Raw genomic sequence first — 21,333 nt, forward strand, 5'->3', positions numbered from 1 at the left:
TGAGCCCTTTCAAAGCTGGAGTCTGTAAAGCACATTCATCGTGATGAATAGCGTTAACCCCAGCTGCTTTCATGTGAGAGGCCTGGTTTGGATTTTCCAAGCAATCAGCCACCCTTCCTGCACTAGCAGTTGCGATTTCCATAGGGGTCTTTCTAGTTGCGATTCATCCTCTAAGCAGTTCACAAGTTCATGGGCTTACAGAAAGCAGGGCTATACCTGCCTCTCTTCATAGACAGCAGGGATGGGTTTATTTTTAGCACAAGTATTCCAGAAATACATTCCACCCCTCTTTAGAAATGTGTGGGAGAGACAGACACACGTATACAGACATTAGTGGTGGTGGGTGCCTGAAAACTACATTTCCACTCCCTGTTTTCATCCCAAATATTTTTATTTTTTTTCAGTGTGCGCCAGTTCTCTCTGATGTCTCAGTTTGTAGGTGCCATGACTCAAGATGCAGCAGATCTTTGTGCATAAATGCTCTCATGGGTGAAAGGTGTGAGTAGCTGTTGGAAGTGCGTAGTTTGGGGCTAGAACTTAGCCAAAGTGCCCTGATGTTTGGCAGGACCAGCGTTCAGTTTGGGATGAGTTAGGAGAAGCACTTGAGCACCAAAAGCCCAGACCAGGAGTTTAGCAGAGTGGGCTTTGCAAAATCTTCCTGGTGGGATCTAAGGCGAACGATACACCTCTCACAGGTGGGGAATTCAAAGCTGAAGGTTGCTTTGGAGAGGGCAGGTCATTGTCCCTCCAGGGACCGGTAAGCTTCAACTGCTCTTGGATCACAGGGAGGATTATTTCATCACAAGCTTCCTGATGCTTGGAGTTTCTCAGGCAGCAGATACCGCATGGTTGTTGCCTTGCTCATGCTGTAGCAATGTAATTAGCAGCTCTTTTTAAAATGCAAATGAGCACTGGGCTCATATGGAGCCCTGCTCTGCCGTGGAAGTAGGAGTTGGGCTGTAATCACAGGGGATTCTGCTCTTCATTTTGCAGCAGGCTGTGGCTAAAGTCCAGCGTGATGCTGAGCCCCGAGAGAGCCCCGTGACTTCAGTAAGAAGCCCTGTGCACTCAGCATGGCACAGGGTGTGACCCGCTGTTTATATCGGCAGTACAAAAACTTTGCTTGTTGACTTTATGGCATATTTCCCCCATTATTCAACATCCTATTGCAGTTTGCCAAATGAAATCCAATGCTGGCATGTGCCTTCCAGGAGGGCGGCTGATCTTGTTTGCTTTGGAAGGACAGTGGAATGGGGTCCTTACTCCAAGAACGCCGGATTCATTTGTCCAGCCTTGATGATGAAATGAGCTATTTATGAAAAAGCACTGGTAGGACAGTAATGTGTTACGCATGTGAATATGTTTTACACAGTATTTTTAATGGTGACCTTAATAAACCTTTTGACTCCCACCTGTAGATGCAAAAATGCAGTCCTTTAAGGTTTGAATCACTGGCAGTAGTGAGCCAATCGCACAGCATTATTTCTGTATTAGTTATCTCTGAAGCATTACCAATGGCGAATCTGAATGTAAAAATAGCTGCTGACTGTTTGTTTCATCTGTCTGTTACTTGACACCGCATGGTTATTCCAATACGTATGTTTGCCTCTTCCCCACCATGATCTCTGTTTGGTTTCCCCTTGCCTGATAACTATTTAAATACATTTTACTAACTTTGGATTCCTTGCTCACTCCACTTCACCTGGCTGGGCAGGTCTGCGAGGGCTCGAGGGTTAGCTCCTCTGCTTTTATTGTTTTATTTATTTTTCAGTGGTTGTTTCTATTAAGATAACCATGTTCAGAAGGAGAGTCTGAAACACATAAATAATGGGAAGTGCTAATAGTAAGCAGGCTGCTGTAAAATGTGCTGGGGCTTTGACTTAAGGGAAGAAAGCACAGCCCTGCCTTGTCCCTGACCAGGAAGCTGGAGCACAGAAGGTAAGGGGGAAGCCTATGGGTGTTTTTAAAGCAGGGAAATGGTGAAGAATGGTGGTCTCTGAACGTGTGAATGTGTGTGCGCTCAAGGATCGGTTGTGTAATTGATCAGATAAGAGAAATCAAATAGCATTTATACCATTTTTTCAGTGACTAGAGGTGGAAAGTCCTTTCATTTTGTCCAGCTTTTTTCTGCTCTGAAAAATGCAGGATTGTCTCTGAAAGTCTGTGTGTGGAAAGAGACATACATATAGATTTGTATGCAGTGATTGCTGCTTATGACATATAATTATTTGGTACAGGGGTATGATCTTTTTAAAAGACCACTAAATTGCTATGAAGCTACATTTAATTGTCCTGTGCATTGTGCTGTAAGCAACTTTAAGCAAATACACATTGATTTTATTTTCCAGATGATTACTGCCTACAGATAAGATACTCTTAAAAACTTTAGTGATTTGTATAGGGCTTTGAAGTAATTTTTATTTCTTTTTTTGGAACAAATAGGAAGAGAATAGTTTAAATATTTTATAGAGAGCAATTAGTATGCTACAGAGCCTGAAAAAGTAAAATAGTTCAAATACTTAGGCAGTGCTGAGAGGCCACTATAAATGACTGTGACTATGACTTGTATCCAATTTTAATCACTGGAAAATTTCTTAAATGGCGTAAGCTTTTCTGAGTCCAGTTGTTGCAGAACTTCTTAATCTGCCATCCCAAGGATCTGCATTTTGTTAGCCTAGCTGCAGAACTCAGGAGCAAAATAAGAACAGAAAGAATTAAAATTGAGCTTGAGAAGCCAAACTGCTTATGCTTTTTAAATGGCCTGTGAACAGGGAATCTGATTAAATCTGAATAGGAAGAAGTTTTCCAGCAGCAGGCCAAAGCAACTGATTCACACTGACTTTGTAAGGTATCAGCCAGCAGGTTCCTCACTAGTCCTCTGCCACTGCTGGGAGGGAGGCAAGAGAGAAGGAAAAGTGAGAAGAAGTAAGGAGATATAAGCTTTCTGGACAGAATCAAAATCCGTGGCCCTTCTCCTTCACTTCTTCAAGGAACAGACCATGTAAAAAGCAAATGTCCTCGGTTACATGCTTGAAGGATAAGGCCCGTGGAAAATACTAACAAATAAAAGATGCCCGGTATATTTGAACCCCCAAACAACAAAATTTCTCCATCCTTCCATGCTTATCACTAGGAAGGTATTTACATACATATTCACAACTTGGTTACCAAAACAGTTGTAACAGGCACTCACCAGTGAACTTGAAGGCCACAGCTGAGTGGAGGTATGCAAGTATAATTGCATCCCTGCACCACAAACCAAAAGCTCGCGGAAGTTTCACTCTCTAGCTTCTTATTCCTACCTGCTTCTCTGAAACGTTTGTCTTGTCTGTGCTTGCATTACTAGGGCTGTGCACAAGGCCCACGAAAATGTAAATCCCTCCAAGACCAGGAAAAAAGCCAGCTAACCCAATGAGCCAGGTTGGGAGAAAATACCGCTCATCTGTACCAGTCGTTCCTTTCTTTCGTCTAGCCGAGTTTACACACACAGAAAGCTGCTGGCAGAGGCAAATTCTGCAAGTGGTTTTGAGCTGCAGGCTTCGCTGTGCTGGCTTTCCTGCGGCCGGGGTGCCAGGTCACACAGAGCTTTGTCTGCTGTAGGCGGGCGGGTGAGTCCATTGCTTTTAGAGCCAGCGAACGCTGCCTGAGGTAGTGTCGCATTTTGGGAGCAGCGGTCTGTGAGCCAGCTGACAGGTGTGTGGGGAAAGGGACCATAGCGGGGGCTGCATGTGAGCACTGACAGGGGACCTTTACCCTTGAGAAAGGGTTGTCCCTCTTCAATCAAGCCTACATATGTTTTTTGGGTGGGTCAGTGATTGCTTATACATACATATCCAGAGGTGTGCGTGCATATATATATATATATATATTTATGTATGTATATTAAGCTTGGTGTTTTGCGACTATGTTGCTGCTTGCCAGGTTTTTATGGCTTTCAAGTGTGTATGGCCAGATAGACTGCCACTCAGACCTCTGTCCCTTGGCAGCCTCAGAGAAACTGAGGCAGCATTGAAGACATAAGAGGACAACCCTTCCCCAGAAGTAAGGTTTCTCTCTCTCCCCTGGGTTCACCTGCCAAATGATCCTCTTTGGACAAGCATAGAAAGCAGATATTTAATTATAGTCCTATGTCTCTTTATCATCCATCTCCTGTGCTTGCAAATAATGATATACAAGAAGGCATTAGCCGGTAATGATTAATCTAAATCATCTGGTAACAGTCAGACCGGTCTTCTTAGGAGCCAAGCAGGTCAAATAATGATGCATCTTTATTTTCAGTCTCTCTCATAGCTACATCCCACTAGTTTCAGGGATTCTTTCCCTGCTGCTTACACACTATGTCTGAGGCTGTTTTGGGAACTGTGATCAGGCTATGACAGTCAGGTATAGGAAGGCTGCCTAACTCATACTTTCCACTTAGAAAAGATAGAGATGAAAATCCCTGCAATTTTTTGAAAAGCTTCTAACAGACATGCATGTGGTTAACATTTGGCTACACCTTAACAAGCAGAGTCAGCAAACGGCAGCATCTGGCATTTTACAGCTACTGCAGGTTCTTAGTCTCAGATGTGCCTCTGTCTATCACCTTTACCTGGATCAGACACAAGCTGCCATACCTTAAGGTCAGCTTGGCTTGCCTGTCAGCTTCATTATAGACCCTCGTACAATTCTGCACACTTCTGATGGCTTGTGTTCTGTTGAGATGTGTTTGAGGTGTGTCCCTCTCCCCATCCTTTGTGTAAACACAAAAAGCATAGGGCTCCATTGTGTAGAAATTGGAGTAAGTGCTCAGGACTGTCTGGGATGCTGGTGCAGAAGCAAAGGCATGCTCAGAGGGACCTGCACCCTGCAAGCCGCACCCAGGGTTTGTGCTGGGGGAGTGGAGCAGCCTTCCTGATCATGATGTTGTTGTTCACTGAGACTCTTTGTTGTGACTGATCTGCTCTGAAGTAGCAGCATTAGGACTTAGTCTGTTTCTCCAAAACTGAGAAATTATTCTTTGACTAGGCTTATGAATTGAATGAAGCCATAGACAAGTAGGTAGAATTACCACTTGGGGTATGGAGGAGAATTGAGGAGATGGGCTGGGGAAGAAGAAGTGGCTGGTGACAGCACTGAGCTGCGGATGATGCTGTTGCCTGCCTTCAGGGTTCTTCAGAGGGTCTGGGGGGGCTGGAAAAGCACTGTGATGACAGCATCGCTGAGGTTGCTGAGGGGCTGATTCAGCCAGAGTCATTGACCTGTCTCTTAGGGAACAAATGTGGATTCTGCTTAAAACTCTTGCTATTTTCCCTCCTGCCTTTTGCATATGTCCTTTACTGAGTAATCACAAGAAACACCTTAGCATTAACTGTAAAAGAATGAGGAATTGCCCAGGGGACACGCCATTAAATCATAACAATGAATCAACCTCCGAATAGGAAGAGGCAGTCTGCATTTCCCAGGAAAAAAACCCCACCACTGTTGCCGAGTGAAGAGGGAACTGGAGGGAGCTTCCATCTTGCTCAGGACAAGACCACTGGCTGGATTTTCCTTCTCAAAAGGAGGAAAATTGTATGGCCTCCAGATATAATACCAGAGGGCAAGGGTGAGTGGGCTCTCCCCTGCCCTCTCAAAGTCCTGCCGTAAATGGCTAGCTGTCCCATGGCCATCTTCCAGATAGCAGGCAGAAGTTAGGCAAGCCACAGCTTTTGTCCTTCAACTGGAATGGCTCTGTTATAATCACAAATGGTCGAGGAGCAGTTTGTCATCAGAGGAAAGATGTGATGTGAACGAATGGTTGTGTGCTTGAGTCATTGCTCTGGCATGTATATGTGTGTATTTCCCTCCCTGCCACACTGCTTGCTCAAGGACTGAGCTCTTTTGATTGCACTTGAAAGCTTTAGCAAGGTGTAAGTAACAAATGGCTCTATTCCTGCAGCCTGAGCCAGAAAACCTTGAAAACCAAAGCTTCCACTTTCTCTTTCCCCCCCTGGTACATATACCTATTTGTCTTTGGTAACATAAGACAGGTATTTCAGGATATTGCATGTCCCTAAGTCCCGTGGAATTCAGTGGGTGAGAAAACTGCTTAGAACTTGAAACAATTTTTAACCCAGCACATACAAATGGCTTGAATTATTTTCTTTATAGAAAACAGATTCAGCAAAATCCTTCTCCAAACCCTGGAAATATCCAGAAGATTTAAAGGAAGGGAGAAGGTGAGACTACCAGTAAAAGAACAATACTTGTTCTCTGCAAGCCTGTTATCTCCCGAGACTGTATCCTGTGTGAGTGGGTGTGGGTCAGACTCCCCTTGTCAAGGAGCTTAAGTGGTCTAAGTGTAAACTTGACAGTGCAGATGGTATCGGTGTGCTGGGGCTGATGAGGAGGGCAGTGTAAGTAGGGGATGGTTTCAGATTCCCCCGCCTGGAAAGAGAAGTGAGGCATGGCTGGTTGGTAGCTGCAGATTTCCTTGTGTAGGTCACAGAGGAGAATATACCTGCTTCCCTCTTGTGTCTAGCGTACTTGCTGGTATCATTACAATTTTCCCATGACAGGGGCTGGCACTGTCTGGCATGTGCCTTTACAAGGCATCCAAGCCATTACATTTGTTTTCTTTTTTCTTGTCCATGTATTTTTCTTCCCTTCCCCCTTCGTTATCTCCCATCTCTAGCCATTGCGATGCTGTGGTACTTTACAACTTTCCCTCTACTGTGGGAAAATCTCCTTTCTCACACTCAGGAAGTGAAAACTCAGAAGCTTTCATCATCTAAGCCCTCCTTGAGACTAAATGAAAGGAGGCAATACCTGTCTTATCAGCCAAAATCCTGTCAGTGCTCAGAGAGGGGGCTGTACTAATGAAATGTCAGTTGTCACCTTGAACTATGAGAAAGGCTTGACTCTTCATGATCTCAGAGAGAGATACAGGTATCAAGAATCTGAGGCAGGGTGGAGACCTTTGCAGTAAGTCAGTCACCTGCAAATCTGGATGGACTTCACAATACAATACAATGCCAAGCTACGGCTCCATATTCAGTTGAAGGGGTGATTTTTGCAGAGGCTTGTGGTAAAGTACTGTGCCCTGTGAAGGGCAGTGGGAAGGCACACTTTTGCCTTAACTGACAAAAGTTAAGCTCTTCTTGTGTGATTCAGAAAACATAGATTTGGTTCCCTGCCCTGCCACACGTACCCTGTTTGATCTTGGGCAAATTGGTCAGTTGAATCTGGGCCTTAGCTGCTGATCTACAAATGAGACAGAAATCCTGCTTGCAGTGTGAGAGTTTGTAAGGATAAATAGCCACGAGGTGTTCATGTACCATATTACTGGGGAGCTGTATAAATATCTCAGTGTATAATGACCGACCTAGTTACAGGCAGTGGCCTTTTCCAGTCAGGCATTTAATGCCAAGAAATGCACTGTTTGGGTTCAGTTGCTTAGATGTCACTTGTCTGTGCTGACTTCAGGTCATGGGAGGAGCACCATCCCTTTGCCTTGTCATTCTCCTAGAGCTGTGCTGTTTGTCAAGTGCTGCACCTGCCCTCGGCCTGTGTTAGTCACACGCTCTGTGCCTTTGACTTCTTCCACCCTGTCTGCATGTTACTGACTCTTCAAAGGCAGTGGATAGGGCTCAGGTAATGGAAGGTGTGAACAGGAATTGCAAGAAAGCCTCAGTCCAGATACAAGCCATTCTGAGAGACATCTCATTCTTCCAGACTTGACAGGCCTCTTGGCAGGATGGGGCATTTGGAGGACTGTGGGAAAGGCAGTCCAGAGACCAGCTGGAAATAACTGTTGGGTCTTTGCCATTGAACCAGAAAGGGTAAGGTAGAGACACTTGCCGTGGTTCTCCATAGCTGTTGCAAGCAGTCTCTGTTCCTCCCATTTTTCTTCACGTGATGTCTTCACCTCCCAGTGCTTGAAGCTTTGTGATCCGAGCTGAAGAGGTAAGCATTCCAGCTGGCCCTTGGAAGAGGTTCACATCCTTTGGGGAAAGGACACAAAGCAGGGTACATAGCGCACGGTCATTAGCTAGGTACACTCCCTCCTTGCATTCATACTTCCACCAGGTTGCGCTGACCTTCCTTGAGCTGTGAGTCTGACGTGTCCCCAGTTGCAGCTCCCATGGCAACAGATGCACTAGCTTCAGTAGAGCTCACTGGGAGAAAAAAACTTCGGCTGTCTTTTCTTCAGAAAAAAATTGGTTTGATTAAACAAATAAAATCACAATCATATTCATTTTAATGACATTTCCACTAGAAAGATAATTGGAAATTATTTTTTTTTATCATTTGGAATATTTACTTAGGGAAATTTCAAAACAAGATCACACTCTCTGTTGCAATACCATCAGAGTATTGTTTGACGTAGAAAATAAAATTAAAAGTTTCAGTTAATGTTAAATAGCATGCACTGTCTCTGACTTAAGGACAGTTATAATATACCTTTTTAACTGTTATGGTATATATTACATGTTACTTCTCATGGCCTATAGTGTAAAAATAGTGAAACAATCTGAAATGAAAAATTTTTTTAAAAATTCAGAATGAAATTTTGAAATTTATAAGTTAATTTCTCTTCAGAATCTTTATTCCATGTGAAATTTCACAAACAACCTAAATGAGAACACTCACCCATCACACACACCCACAACTGCATTTCCAAAAGATTATATTGTCCACAGGATGCCAATTCAGATTGGCAGCCAGCTCTGCTGATCCAGTCTGGAACTGCACATCTACCACACCACTTTTAGGTCTAGGTATTCTAGTGAATATTGCAGAAAAGAGCAAAATTACTTTATCCCAAAAGTACTGCTATTGTCAGTGGCAAGCGATACAGGTTAGAAAATCAGAATTGTACAGAGGACATGATTTGATGGCACAGGAATATGGTATCCGTTCCAAATCCCTTTCCTCTGCGCGTTGGTCTGAATGCCACACGGGGATGAGGTTTGGCTCTTCAGAGACATCGGAATTCACTTTACTGTGGTTGCAGTTAGTTATGTAGCCTTCTGGATAGTGCACCAGTGTCGGCTTAGGAAGTAGATGTACGTAGAGTCACCAATTCTGTTCTCAGTTATTCTACTGACGTCAGTAAAATGACTCTAGATTTATACCAGTGTAACTGAGAACAGAAGCTGGCCCAAAGTCAAGAACAGTCTCTCCTCTTCTGTGGCCCAGGACAAGCTGTTCGAGACACAATTGCTAGGCCAAATCCTCAAAGGGAATGGACCCAGTCTACATTGGTTTGGTTCAGACACATGGTTCCTTCACCTTGCTTTCCACAGCAATGATCAAATATCTGATGCTGGAATAGCTGAGGTCACCTTCTTCTATCCTAGTCATTTCTGTCAGTGTTTGGGATCTTCACCCTAAGATGGACAGATCCAGTCTTCCACCCTCCATCAGCTGGAGCAGGTATTTGTATTTGGGCAAAGTGGAACAGGCTGCCCAGGGAGGTTGTGGAGTCCCCTTCTCTGGAGATTTTCAAGACCCGCCTGGATGCAGCCCTGAGTGATGTGCTTTAGGCAATCCTGCTCTAGCAGGGGAGTTGGACTAGATGATCTCTAGAGGTCCCTTCCAACTCTGAAGATTCTGTGATTCCGTGATTCCGTGAAAGTGGTTCCCCTTTCCCCAGGCAGGAGAATTCACTTTGGCTGTCCATTATGACCACAAAGCACAGGTGAAAGTGATCTTGTTGAACGAGGGAAATGGAGACTCCTGCTAATAGCTTTCATCTTATGACTATCTTAATCCAGAAGCTGCCTTTCTTGACAGTTCAGGGAAATGTGGCTGGAGCACCATTGTCTCTCTTACCAGGCAGCTCCCCTCCTTGGTGGGGGTGCTGTGATCCTGCCCCATGTGCCCCAGGGGCTGCTCAGAGGGGCAGTGTGCCTGGAGCAGCCCCGGCAGCAGGGCAGATCTGGCTCCAATGCAGCCCAGTGTGAGCAGCTCACATACCCTTGGTAGTCCAAACAGCCCAGCACTGTTTGGGGGGATGTTCAGGTATTCTACACCAGACTACAGGGGGGGTTCATTTCTTATGGTCATTCTTCTGGCTTCTTGTCTCTGACAGGGACTCATAGGGTGACCTTTAACTCCCTGACACCTTTTTGTCTGTTTTCCTAAATGTGACATGAAGACAGCAGTGCCATGCTCACTGACTGACAGCAGCACACTCAATAGCTGTTCACATACTGATCGCTGCTGCCATGCTGTGATATTCTGTCTAGAAAATCCTAGCAAGGAGCTGCCATCGGCTGGGAGCGTTGTCTCTGCCTGATGACACATAGCTGAACAGGCCTGTTTCCAACCAGTCCTCTCATCTGACTATGTGCTCCTGTGTGTGCCATGAGCAAACATGCACCTAGGCAAAAATTTCATCAATTATTTAGGGATTCTCCTATTTCCCATGGTACGAAGCACTAACTACTCATTGTCATGATGAACCCCTGGAAGCCCAAAGCAGCAGCATGTGTGAAAGTAGAGCAGGCCTCTGAATAAACCTCAGCCAGCAGTCACCATAGGGCTCTGAGTTTGGGGCTGGAGTTTTGGATGGATGCCGTATAGAGAGCACCATGTGAAGAAACCAGCTCACAAAGATTTAAAACAAAATTTCTGTCCCTCTCCCTTCTCTTCCCATCCTCGAGGGGAATGCAGTGCTGTTGACTCCAGATTGCTATGCGGCTCCCAAGGGCGCTGCCAAAATGCCACCGCGATGTCTCATGGCACAACATTTCAGCCAAATACCAGCCCAAGGCGGGTGGGGGAACCAACCAGCCCTTTATATATTGCAGCAGCAGTGATGTCACACACTCCAGCCAAGTTTGCTGGTTTGCCCACCTCCTGTCTAGTGAAAAAAGTTGACATTCAGTCTGTGCCAGGCCAGGAATAGTCTCTGTAATTTAACCTTCTCATCACAACTTGCTAGGCACTTAAGAGAGCCACTGAAAAAAGCTTCCTATTTAAGAGAGAGGGGAGGTTGGTTTCTGATTAAGCTCCTTGAAATCTGTACATTCATGCAAGCTTTTTCGGTAGCTCATATCAGATGATGCCTACTGAAGATACCTCACATGTTTCTCAGCATTTCTCAAGCAGTTCCAAATGCCCGGCGTTGCTTTCCTCTGTCTTGAAAATAGGCTAAATTCAAACATCCTTAAATGTTTGAACTAGCTGAATCCTGACCTAAACTTAAACACTGCACCTTGCTTGCTGGCTGCCATGTTTGTCCAAAATGGTAAAGAAATGGTATTTTACCGGTTTATTAAACCAGCCATGAACAGCTTCTTTGCCCAAAGTTCAAAAGTTGCCATCATACCTATACAAGGGATAGCTAAACCAGTACAGTGCTGCTGTTTCCATCCAGTCCCAGTAGTGATCTGCACCTTGAACACTTGCTGTAGATACAGCTTTTCCAGCTCGAAACATTACACTGCCCAAGTGCTAGTATTACGGCCAGGCAAGAGAAGGATCTTCACAAGGGTTTCAGAGACAGTGACAGTCGCTATTCTTTTTTTTTAACCATTGGCGCTGAGTTGTTTTTGTAACAGTGACTCCATCTAGGAAAATAAGTGCTGAGATTACATCATGATCTCCATGTTTATTGTTACCCTACTCACTTTTCAGCAAATGTTCTCAGCTTACAAGGGACAAGATGTTTCTTCAGACCTCTGTCCATGAGATCTGAAAGCCAAGCTTCCTCCTAGTTCAGGCACCACCACCAATAAATACTGATAAACATTGTGTCGGTGGAATTTAGTCAACAGCCCTGACGATGAGTGAGCCAGAACATAATCACAATCTCCCACGGCTGCGTTGGCTTTGCACAGTTAAGAGCACCACAGATGCAGTAAAATTGTAATTTAACCTCTGAGCAAGGAGATAACTGAGTACACATCTCTGCAATGAGGATACCCTTTTACATTTGGCTGCAACCAGACATAGCATTGGGGTTTTTTTTCTTTGTTTTTACCATTTTTTTACTCAGACATCTTAAACGGACCACAAAAATCTCTGCTTGGTACAGGCTTGTCCCTAAACTAACACTGACAACTGTCTTTCCTCGGGTAAGTGTAGGAGACCATCCCAGTGGATGAGCCCTTGTTGCCACTTTTGCCAATGTGTTTTGGATACCATGGGCTGACACAAAAGCTTCCTTAGAGGAGACCCTTGCTTCAGGAAAATCTGCTGTATCTGCACCTATGTGCTATTTGCATTACCTCAAGGCACGTGCTGTTTGCGTTACCTCAGGGCCAGGCAGGTCTTGTTGTAGGAAATGGATATATTCTTGCAAAGATTAAGCAAACTAGCCTGAACCCTGGGGGTCTCCACGGCAAAAGGACAGCAGCAATGCACGGTCACCATAGCCGAGCTTTCCGTTAGCATCTCTTGACTCTGGTTGATGCATGGAAGCAAAAAGATTTTTTGTTTACTGTCCCTCATCATCCCAGCTGTCCACTTTTCCTCTCGTTTACAACAGGGACAGTGAAAAGGGCGGTCTTTCAGACCTCAGCTGCACTAGTTCCCAGTCCACCAGACTGATGTCTCTCTGTATTTGTTGGCAGTAGGAAGTCATATACAGATGGAGTGGAGGCACACATTTTCCTCTGCAGTCCCTATGAAAGAGTGGTACAGCAGGGATGTAGACAACAGCAGGGAAGAAGTCATCTGGCACAACCCCTCTTTTTAGCCTGGAGACATCACCCAGCCTTTGCAATGGGCAGCCTGCCAGGAAACCATTGCTCACTCAGCTGTTAGTCCGTGCTGGGGCTACCAGAGAGTGCTGGAGGTTCTGATAGTTGTTTGCTAGGAACTTGACTGCACTCCGCAAGCTGCCAAACCCTCAAGGTATCTGATTATTATCTCTCTGTGATGGATACCTGTCTTTTTTGGTAAAGAAATCGTGTAAAACCCCCCTGAAATGTTTGTTAAATGTGAATAAACAAATAAATGAATGAATACAGCACGAGACAATCTTCAGGTCATGCAAACCCATGTCTTTGTTTTCAAATTGCAGAGTTCACTCAAGATCAAAAAATGCTGAAGGGCGGAAACATACCGGGACACTATTTCTGTCAAATCTACACCACTGGACTATTTCTACCTCCTCACTAAAGATGGTCAGAAATGGAGCCAAATACAAGCATGAAAGGGAGTTCTAAAGATGAGAAGCAAAATTACACGGCAGGTATGTACCTGTGCTTCCCACTTATATAACAGTTAAGAATCAAAACCAAAAATGGGATGGCCTTTCATTTCTCTTCTCTTTTTTTCTTGCTGCATTATACACAAAAATGTATGTGCAGTAGGGGGAGTGAAACTCACTTTTGAAAAATCTTTGTACAAAGTAAAATGGAGAAGTTCTATTAAGCTTCTCTTATTTCTGGTGTAAATCTATTGTAGTTCTGCATAAGTCATTGGAATTGCGTGGCTGGAAGGACCGAATCAAAATTCACTATGATACTTTGTGTCTAAAAATAGGCTGGTTGAGGAGTTTTTAAATAGAAAAGGAAGGTGAAAAGTGTTCTCATTTGAAGAAATAACTGAGCCTGAGTAACTTAACTGATTAAGCGCAGTTCCTCTGGCTTTTCATATTTTGACCAGCACTGGTTCATCACAGGGAAAAAAACATGCCCTTTCCAAGAGTCTCACTGAGAAGGGACAAATGGAATCATGGATTTGGACAGCTGGAGGGTCTGAAATCTGGATCTGGATTTCGTTGCTCAGTTCTACAGTGGATCCAAGCTTGAGATGGAGACAGCTTCTACTTGTATAAAAGCTGGAAACTGCTGTAGATATGAACCGAGGTGTTTCAGCTCATCAGAAGTTAGTGAATGATGCAAGCGTCCTAGGAAATGGAGATACAGATCAGACTTTCCTTAAGGAGTCTAAAAGGACTTTCTTTTTAGGTAGCTCTTGAATATGCTTTTAAACTGTGTCTCACCGTAGTTTAGTCAATAAGCTGCCCAAGCCCTTGAATGTGAGAATAAGTATCTAAAGAGTTTACAGGGTAAACTTTAAAGAGTTTTAGTGTAGAGATTTCAAGTATAGCTGAAGGGTCCATTTTGCTTATACTTCTTTCATCCAAAGATTCCCCCATCCTGTCTGCAGACTGATGTGGAGATAGACAAAACCCACAATGCTGTGGGCCTTGACTGTGCATCAGAATCAGGGATTAACGGAAGGCTGTGATATTTTATAGTTGTGTTGAATGGGTTACCTTTTGATCTCAGCAGTTCTGGAACTGAAACCAAATGTTTCCTGTGCTCCTTTAGTGGGTCTGCTAGAGTCCCCTAGGCACTCCTGCCTTCTGCTGGTTAAGCTGATATTAGCAGCCTCTTCAGTTTCAACATACCAACCCAACCGTACCTGGTTATGGGTGGCTAAAGGATTTTACCCCAGCAATGTTTGCTTGGAACATGCTAATGCACAGTACATATTCTTTACCTCTGGTGCCATTCTACTTTCTCAAACAAGGGTTCTGCTCAGTGTAATTGTCCCAGCAAAACTCCAGTCTGATACAAGCAGGTTCATCTCTATAGACTTAATTTTCCGCAGTCATGATCTAGCAGATGAGTGAGAATAGAATCCTCTATAATAACCTTATTTTTCACAAAATATTTTAAATTATAATTATGAGATCTTGACAAGTAAGTTTTATCAACTTTTCTTTCATTTTGGACATAGCATGCAATGATGTACCCAGTGACTTTTTTTTTAAGTAAGTTTTCTCCCTTTTTATTACTCTTGGCCAAAACATGGCTAACCTTCTTAGCTAAATACATGCATAGCACTTGGAAGTGTTTATGGTTGGAGGTATGGAAAGGGAAGTACTTGAAATTTGGCTCTTATATCCTTGTTTAAGAGCCTAAGTAAAGAACCTGAGGTAAAACCACTATTTTTAATGGCACTTTCCAGAAATTAAACTATCTACCATGAGCTACTTGAATTGACCAAAATAACAATTATTTTTCACGTTGTTTATTGTGTTGCTAGCATCTTGTTTAGAATGCATGTAGGAGCAAATTAGTCAGTGACTGATGTATCTGGAAAATACTCTCTGTCTAATAGTGTTAATATCGAAAAATGATAATTTATGATTTTTGTCTTTGCAGAGAAGAAAGTTTCCTTCAGCTATTCCGTAAGATGAATCGACGTGCAGCAGCACCGTCTGGAGGAATTGCTTTGTGCTTGTGAATCGCAAACAGCTGGAACCACCCCACACAGTCATCTGCCTATTTGACCCCTGAAATTACTCCTTTGGATAATTCATTCATGACTCCCATGAACAATGCAGGGAAATAAGAAACATACAGAAGGACATAGTGACTCCTCAAGTATTGGGAGTCTCCTGGATGACACAGACAGAGAGGTGAGCAGCCTCACAGACCGTGCTTTCAAAAGTTTGTGCGTAGCAGAACTCGAAGACTCTTACAATGAACCGGATCTTGCCATTTCACCTGACTTCACCCTCCAGTTCTCTGCTAAATTTCACCCAGGGACGTTAAACCACGCTGTCAAGAAAAGCAATGTCTGTAACAAGCTAACGGCAAAAAACAATGAACATACAATATGGGCTTCCACATTCCAGCAGTTACCAAAGTGTGCTCCAGAGGAGAAGAGGGTTGCTAAAAGTAACACCTTTGCCACAGAAAGAAAAAAGCTGAATTTGCCAGTCCCTGGCCCAAGGAACAATAAACATGTTTCAAAAGTGTCCTCATTGATTAAGACATTTGATAAGACTGCAGACCAAGGGTCAGGAGGTTCCCTGATAGCCATTAAGCAGCCCATTAATAGCTTTCAAAAATATAAATTAAATCATGGAAATGATATGGCTTGCTGGGATGACACAGACATTTTAAGCATCCACAAGGAACTTTCTGGATTTTCTGACGGTAGTCAAGGTAGCCACTGTCTCAGTGGCAAACATGAGCCACAGAGAAGACCTAATAAGATAGACCTGAGTTATTGTGGCACTGATGGTTATTATCCTGTGCTGATTGAGATGTCAAAAGTAGCCAAGTCAAATTTTTCCCGTTCTTCTAAAAAGGCTTTAAAAAACAGAAGTATGACAGTTAATGAGCCAGCAAAAAAAGGTAATTTTCTTCACAGTGAGAATAGTGCTTTTGAATCATGGAATGTTCATCACAAAAAACTGACTGAAAAGGAGGAATTTGTTGATATAAAAATGAAAAATGAAGGTCTTACATACCTGGAAGAAGCACCATTTATTAAAGGATCCCACATACGTGAACATAAATTGCCACCCGTCAAAACCACTGTTGCTAAGAGGCAGGAGAAAGATTTTCAGAGGGAGTCAACTCCACCAGAAACTGCTTTCAGCATCCCTCTCCCTGCTGTTTGTGTACCTCAGGGTCCCCTCACTTCAGAAACAGAATTTACTGCTGCTCTTCCGCCCAGTCCCCCCCCTAGGATCCATGCGCCCCAGGGTCCTCCTCGGCCACCCCCTGTCCCACAGGCACTTCCACTTCCACCCCCCACCCAGCAGGGCCATCCCCAAACACCCCCCATCCCTGAAGTCCCTCCTGTGCCACCACCCCCAATGCCAGCTCAGCTTTCCCCCTGTGCCATGTCCCAAGCCTCTGTATCACCTCAGTCCGTGTCCTACAGGATGGTTTCATCCTCACCTATGTCCCAGGCACCCAGCCCGCCTCCACGAAGACCCCTGGCCACCTTAACCAAAGAGGAAGCCCTCAGTCCCCAAGTGGGCAATATGGGTCCACCCTGGAGGAGACAGAGGGCTACAAAAAGGGCAGCAGAGAGGGGACAGACTTCCAAGGAGAAGTCCACAGCCAGTGATGAGATGGTTTCATTGTCTGAAAAGGTGACTGGTGCTGAGCCTGATCTGGATGTGACTCCTCTGGCTACACAGGTAAACTCCCCTGGATCGATCAGTCCCTCTTTCAACATCAGTGAACTCTTAACACCCATCATACCACCAAAACAGGAGGCAGACCCCGTGGAAAGCGAGCTGATCCCACTGACACCTCCTCCCACTGAGAGCGCGTCAGCGAGAGACCATGAAGAGAGCATGTTTGGAGATTACAGGTCTCGGGATAGTTACAAATCAAAAGCATCAAGTCTGTTATTCAACTTGAAGGATGTACGTAAACGTGTTAAAAGAATTTATACCCCTTCTCCCCTGTTAAAGGCCTTGGAGGAGAAAAATAAAGCTAGGGAAAATATACAGGAGAGTACAAAAATGAATGCCTCACTCTCAACTTTACAAGAAAAAAGTAACAAAAATATTGCAGAGAAAGATGAATCAAGTGATATAACCTCTGTATTGTCTGGCGGTGTACCTGAGAAGGACAATAAAACTGATTTAACCAGACACTTTACAGACAATTACCTGACTTTGAGTTCACCCCAGACAACAGCAGACCTTTTATTTTACCAAACTAGAGACAACTTGCAGCCAGAAGATTCAAAACATGAAGGTCTGGTTAAAAACACAAGGGGTAATGAAAGCTTCCCCTTGTTCAGACATGAATCAAATGAACCTGATTTAAGGAAACGTCTGCAGTATCCAGCACTGAAACCATTCAGTAGAGAGAGTGCAGGTACAACAGAGAGGCAGCCCATGCAAAATCCCAGTGTCCAGGGTGAGGAAAATGAAAGACAGGCTGCTAATCAGAATGAAGAGTTCACCTTCAAAACGATCCCAAACCAACTCTCACCAGCAGAGGACGTGCCTTACAGTGACGTCCAAAACAATATGGTGGTAACTGGCCATGAAGCACACGGCAAAAGAAGCACTAGTTCTTCAGAGCAATCTTTTGTTTCCACGGTAGAGCAGCCACTTCAGGAGGAGCCATTTCCACCAGTGCTCCTGATGCAGAAGGCAATCCTTCAAGAAAGCCAGAGTACTAAGAGTGAAATGAATTCAGACAGTAAGAAAAGCCACAAGGAGAGAGGGAAAGAGGCTGGGGAAGATGAACTGCAGTATTATGCTTGTATCAACTCTGATACTGGTGCAGCAGAGAAGAAGGAGGGGAAGGTTACTGGGAATGAACAGAGGAGCTCAATGAAAGAGAAACTAAGGACAGAGAAAAAGGAAGACGTCAAGACCATGGATTCTGCTGCCGACAGTATAAGGGACATGTCCATTCAGAGGTCTGAAGAACCACAAACACCACCATCTTCAAGCTCAACCAAACCCAGTCTGTTTATGATCAAAGATAACACATTCAGGTCACCTCAGGTGATAAGGGCCGTCAAGCTACCCCTGTTCAGATCCTTTTCCCTGGATGATACAGTGAGCAGCAGTTATAAGGAAATGGAAAGTAGGTTTATGTCCCCAGCAGAGCGGAACAAGAAGCACCGAAACAGGTTGCATGCCCAGGAGGGAGGCTGGTTGGCACTGAGGCACAGAGGGCAGCAGAACGTGAGGGATGGAGCAACCGATGGAGGGAAAGAGGCTAGTGAGCCTGGATCTACTTCAGCAACACTGGATCCCGGTCTTCTGGAAGATACAGAGAGCTCTTCATTAGGGAGGCTGATGGAAGAAGATGAAGAGACTTGTGCTTTGTTAAATAAAGTTGGTAAAATGAATGAGAAAAGTGTCTGCAGAAGGAAAGAGAAGCCCCAGATTAGGAAGGCAAGACATAGTTTAACACAGCCAAATTTAGGTCTGGAAAATGACCAAGCACAAAACAACCCCACCTATCCTGCAGAAAGAACGACAAATTACTTCAAGAATCATCATTTATCTAATCGCAAAGGTGGCTCTTGTGCTAAAAAAATAATCACTAGGGAGACAATTTCCCCTGTGACTGGCTCCATATCAGAGGACCACAAGTATTCTCCTGTATTCCATGAAGCTTTAGAGGACATCCTACATGCAGAAGGTGCACCCAATTTGTTAGACAGTCTTGTATGCTCTGCTGTTACAAGCCCCAGGTCAGGCAGCACCATGCACTCTCTTGCTGCCAGTTCATCGTCAGACAAACCAACAACTTCTGGCCTTAGAGAGGCAGAGGATGTTATAAACCCTGCCTTGCTGAACGTGGCACTAAAGAGCCAAGATGATATGTCTGCGGAAGAGATACTTGATTCGGCACGGAGGAATCTGCTTTCCAGTTCTGCAGGGGAAGCTGAGAGCCTGGAGCCCAGGGGACTTGGGGAGAGAGCAGCAGGCAAGCCTCCTGCTGTGCCACCAAAAACAGAAAAGGCTCTGCGGCGGGCCAAAAAGCTGGCAAGCAGGAGAAAGAAAATGCAAGAGCAGCAGAAAAAACATCAGAGTGAGCATGAAGATGCTGTAGGGAGAAAGCCATCTCATTCTGGACAGACACTAGCATCTCCTTCACCCTTGGGATATTCTCCTCTCCATCCTGCCCCTCACTCAACTTTTGCTCCCACAGAAACCAGCACAGGAAGACCCAGTGGTGCATCAGCAGTAAGCCCTTCACCCTCTTCAACCCAGCGTAAACTCCTTCAAGACCCTGACTCTGGTCAATACTACGTAGTTGATTTACCAGCAGAAGTCAATTTAAAGACATTTTATGACCCCGAAACTGGCAAGTATGTTCAAGTCTCAGTCCCTTCCTCGGAAGGGAACTTATACCAACCCCCCTCTTCAGAAATTATGAATTCTCCCTATGCCTCCTACCCTAGAGTGCTGCCGTTGCCAGCTTCATCTGTAGCAGTGCTGAAGTCATCTTCTCAGCTCTCTGAACCTACCTGGTTAATGCCAACTGTACCAGGAGAACCAGCTGAACTACCAGAAGATGGGCAGCAGGACTACAGATACGCTGAATCTGTGGATGCTCGGCCCTATATTGAACCAGCCTCTTACTCCTACAGTCAAGATGCTGAAGAAACTCAAGTTCACTTACAAAAGGACATGGGCCCGACCCCAAATACTGGCATAGTGTCCCTCACTGATTTAGATGATTTTGCTGCTGAAGGAGTATCTTGAAAACTGAAGTACCAAAATAGGCCAGCTAGTGTTTTTAAGAACCGTTCGAACAGACACATGCACACAAAAGCACATGCAGATTTGATGTTTGTACAACACTTTATGTCTGAATCTCGTTGTGGTTTGGGTGGGAAGGAAAATGAAATCTGACCACATTGAGAGATGTGAGGTGATGATCACTTTGAAGAAGTGTGATATTGAGTAAGCACCAAATTACCAGTGAGATGAAGGGGCAATGCCAGCTAAACAAATAAATACGACAGAATGAAGCCACTGCTTGCTGCTGCTGCTGCTTTGCCATTTTGATGGCTGGGATTGCCAAAGCAAGTGTCCTTCTGCCCAAATATGTTGCACGATATATGGCACAAAATAAAACGTATAAATCCATCCTGTCCGTCCGATGAGACCTAGGACAGGTGCCACATCTACCGAACTTTCCTCACTCACTGCCTTTGAACTATGTTGACAGGTAGAAAGCATATGGCTACAACTATGCCATCAACCCAAGATTCATTTTTTGCACACAACGATTGCCCAGATGTTATTGACAAAAAGATTGTATACTGGATGCGCAATACTATGTCAAAAAACCTTTAAACAACCAGAATACAGTTACAGCTGCTCTAGACTTCTCATATACTTTTGCAGTGTCCACTAACATGCTGCTGAATTCTTCATATTTCTTTATAATCTCCAAATAACTTTCCTTAGAGTCAGAGGTTATTTATAATGCAACTTAAACCTTCAATTTATCTTGATACTTGGCCTGAAATATTTCGGTAAGGAGCAAGGTTGAATGAAATCCCATAACAGCTTTTAATTTTTTGTTAGGATGAGAAGACCTTTGCTTATTATAATTGAAGTGCTTTTTGTTTTGTTTTGTTTTCAGGCTCCCACTAAAATACAGTGCTAACTTTTAAAACCTGAAAAACATTGTACCTAATTTTGGTCTTGTGAATTCTGTGATTTAAAAAAAAAAAAAAAAAAAGAGATACAAAACATCCAAAGTATTAATTTCTAAAAAAGTGCTTCTTTGGATTATCACTTTTTTTTGAAAGATCTGTAACAAAATATCACTCATCGTTGCGTAGGCTTTTTTTTATCATCATAGATAAAGAGAGAACCTTGGTGAAAAGATGGAAAAATTGAATGTAATATGCCTGCATATAAATATCTATATTTGGATGTTGGTTTCCTTTTTCTCTGTCTCATTTTCATACTGTTTTCCCCAATTAAAACTGAAGTGTGGGAGCTCTAAGGAAGAAATCAGCCTGATACACATCTCAGGCTAGTTTTACAGGATTGTTTTCAGTGAAGTGACTCTTGACTTCCAGAAAAGAAACAGGAGAATCAAGCCTTTAACTAATAAATGCAACATGGAGATGGGACACGGGCACTGCCCTACTCTCACA

General features: G+C 44.0%; 1 protein-coding gene across 4 annotated transcripts; it reads left to right on the forward strand.

Moving 5' to 3' along the window:
- The first annotated feature begins 1,599 nt into the window (after window positions 1-1,599).
- C6H10orf71 (chromosome 6 C10orf71 homolog) lies at window positions 1,600-21,106 on the forward strand. 4 transcript variants are annotated; one of them, XM_054206866.1, is made up of 4 exons: window positions 1,600-1,938; window positions 3,347-3,608; window positions 12,998-13,168; window positions 15,096-21,106. In XM_054206866.1, exon 4 carries the CDS (start codon window positions 15,272-15,274, stop codon window positions 19,919-19,921), a length of 4,650 nt encoding a protein of 1,549 aa, XP_054062841.1. In that variant the 5' UTR covers window positions 1,600-1,938; window positions 3,347-3,608; window positions 12,998-13,168; window positions 15,096-15,271; the 3' UTR covers window positions 19,922-21,106. The 4 variants fall into 4 exon arrangements, with proteins under 4 accessions (XP_054062841.1, XP_054062840.1, XP_054062839.1 ...); XM_054206865.1 differs by lacking the exon at window positions 3,347-3,608 and adding an exon at window positions 6,133-6,200; XM_054206864.1 differs by lacking the exon at window positions 3,347-3,608.
- The last annotated feature ends 227 nt before the right edge of the window (window positions 21,107-21,333 follow it).

This window comes from Rissa tridactyla, chromosome 6 (assembly GCF_028500815.1).
Source record: "Rissa tridactyla isolate bRisTri1 chromosome 6, bRisTri1.patW.cur.20221130, whole genome shotgun sequence".
Lineage (NCBI taxonomy): Eukaryota > Metazoa > Chordata > Aves > Charadriiformes > Laridae > Rissa > Rissa tridactyla.

What these genes read in the sequence shown, in the direction of transcription:
- C6H10orf71 (XM_054206866.1), top strand. Translation starts at nt 15,272, where the DNA reads ATGCAGGGAAATAAGAAACATACAGAAGGACATAGTGACTCCTCAAGT.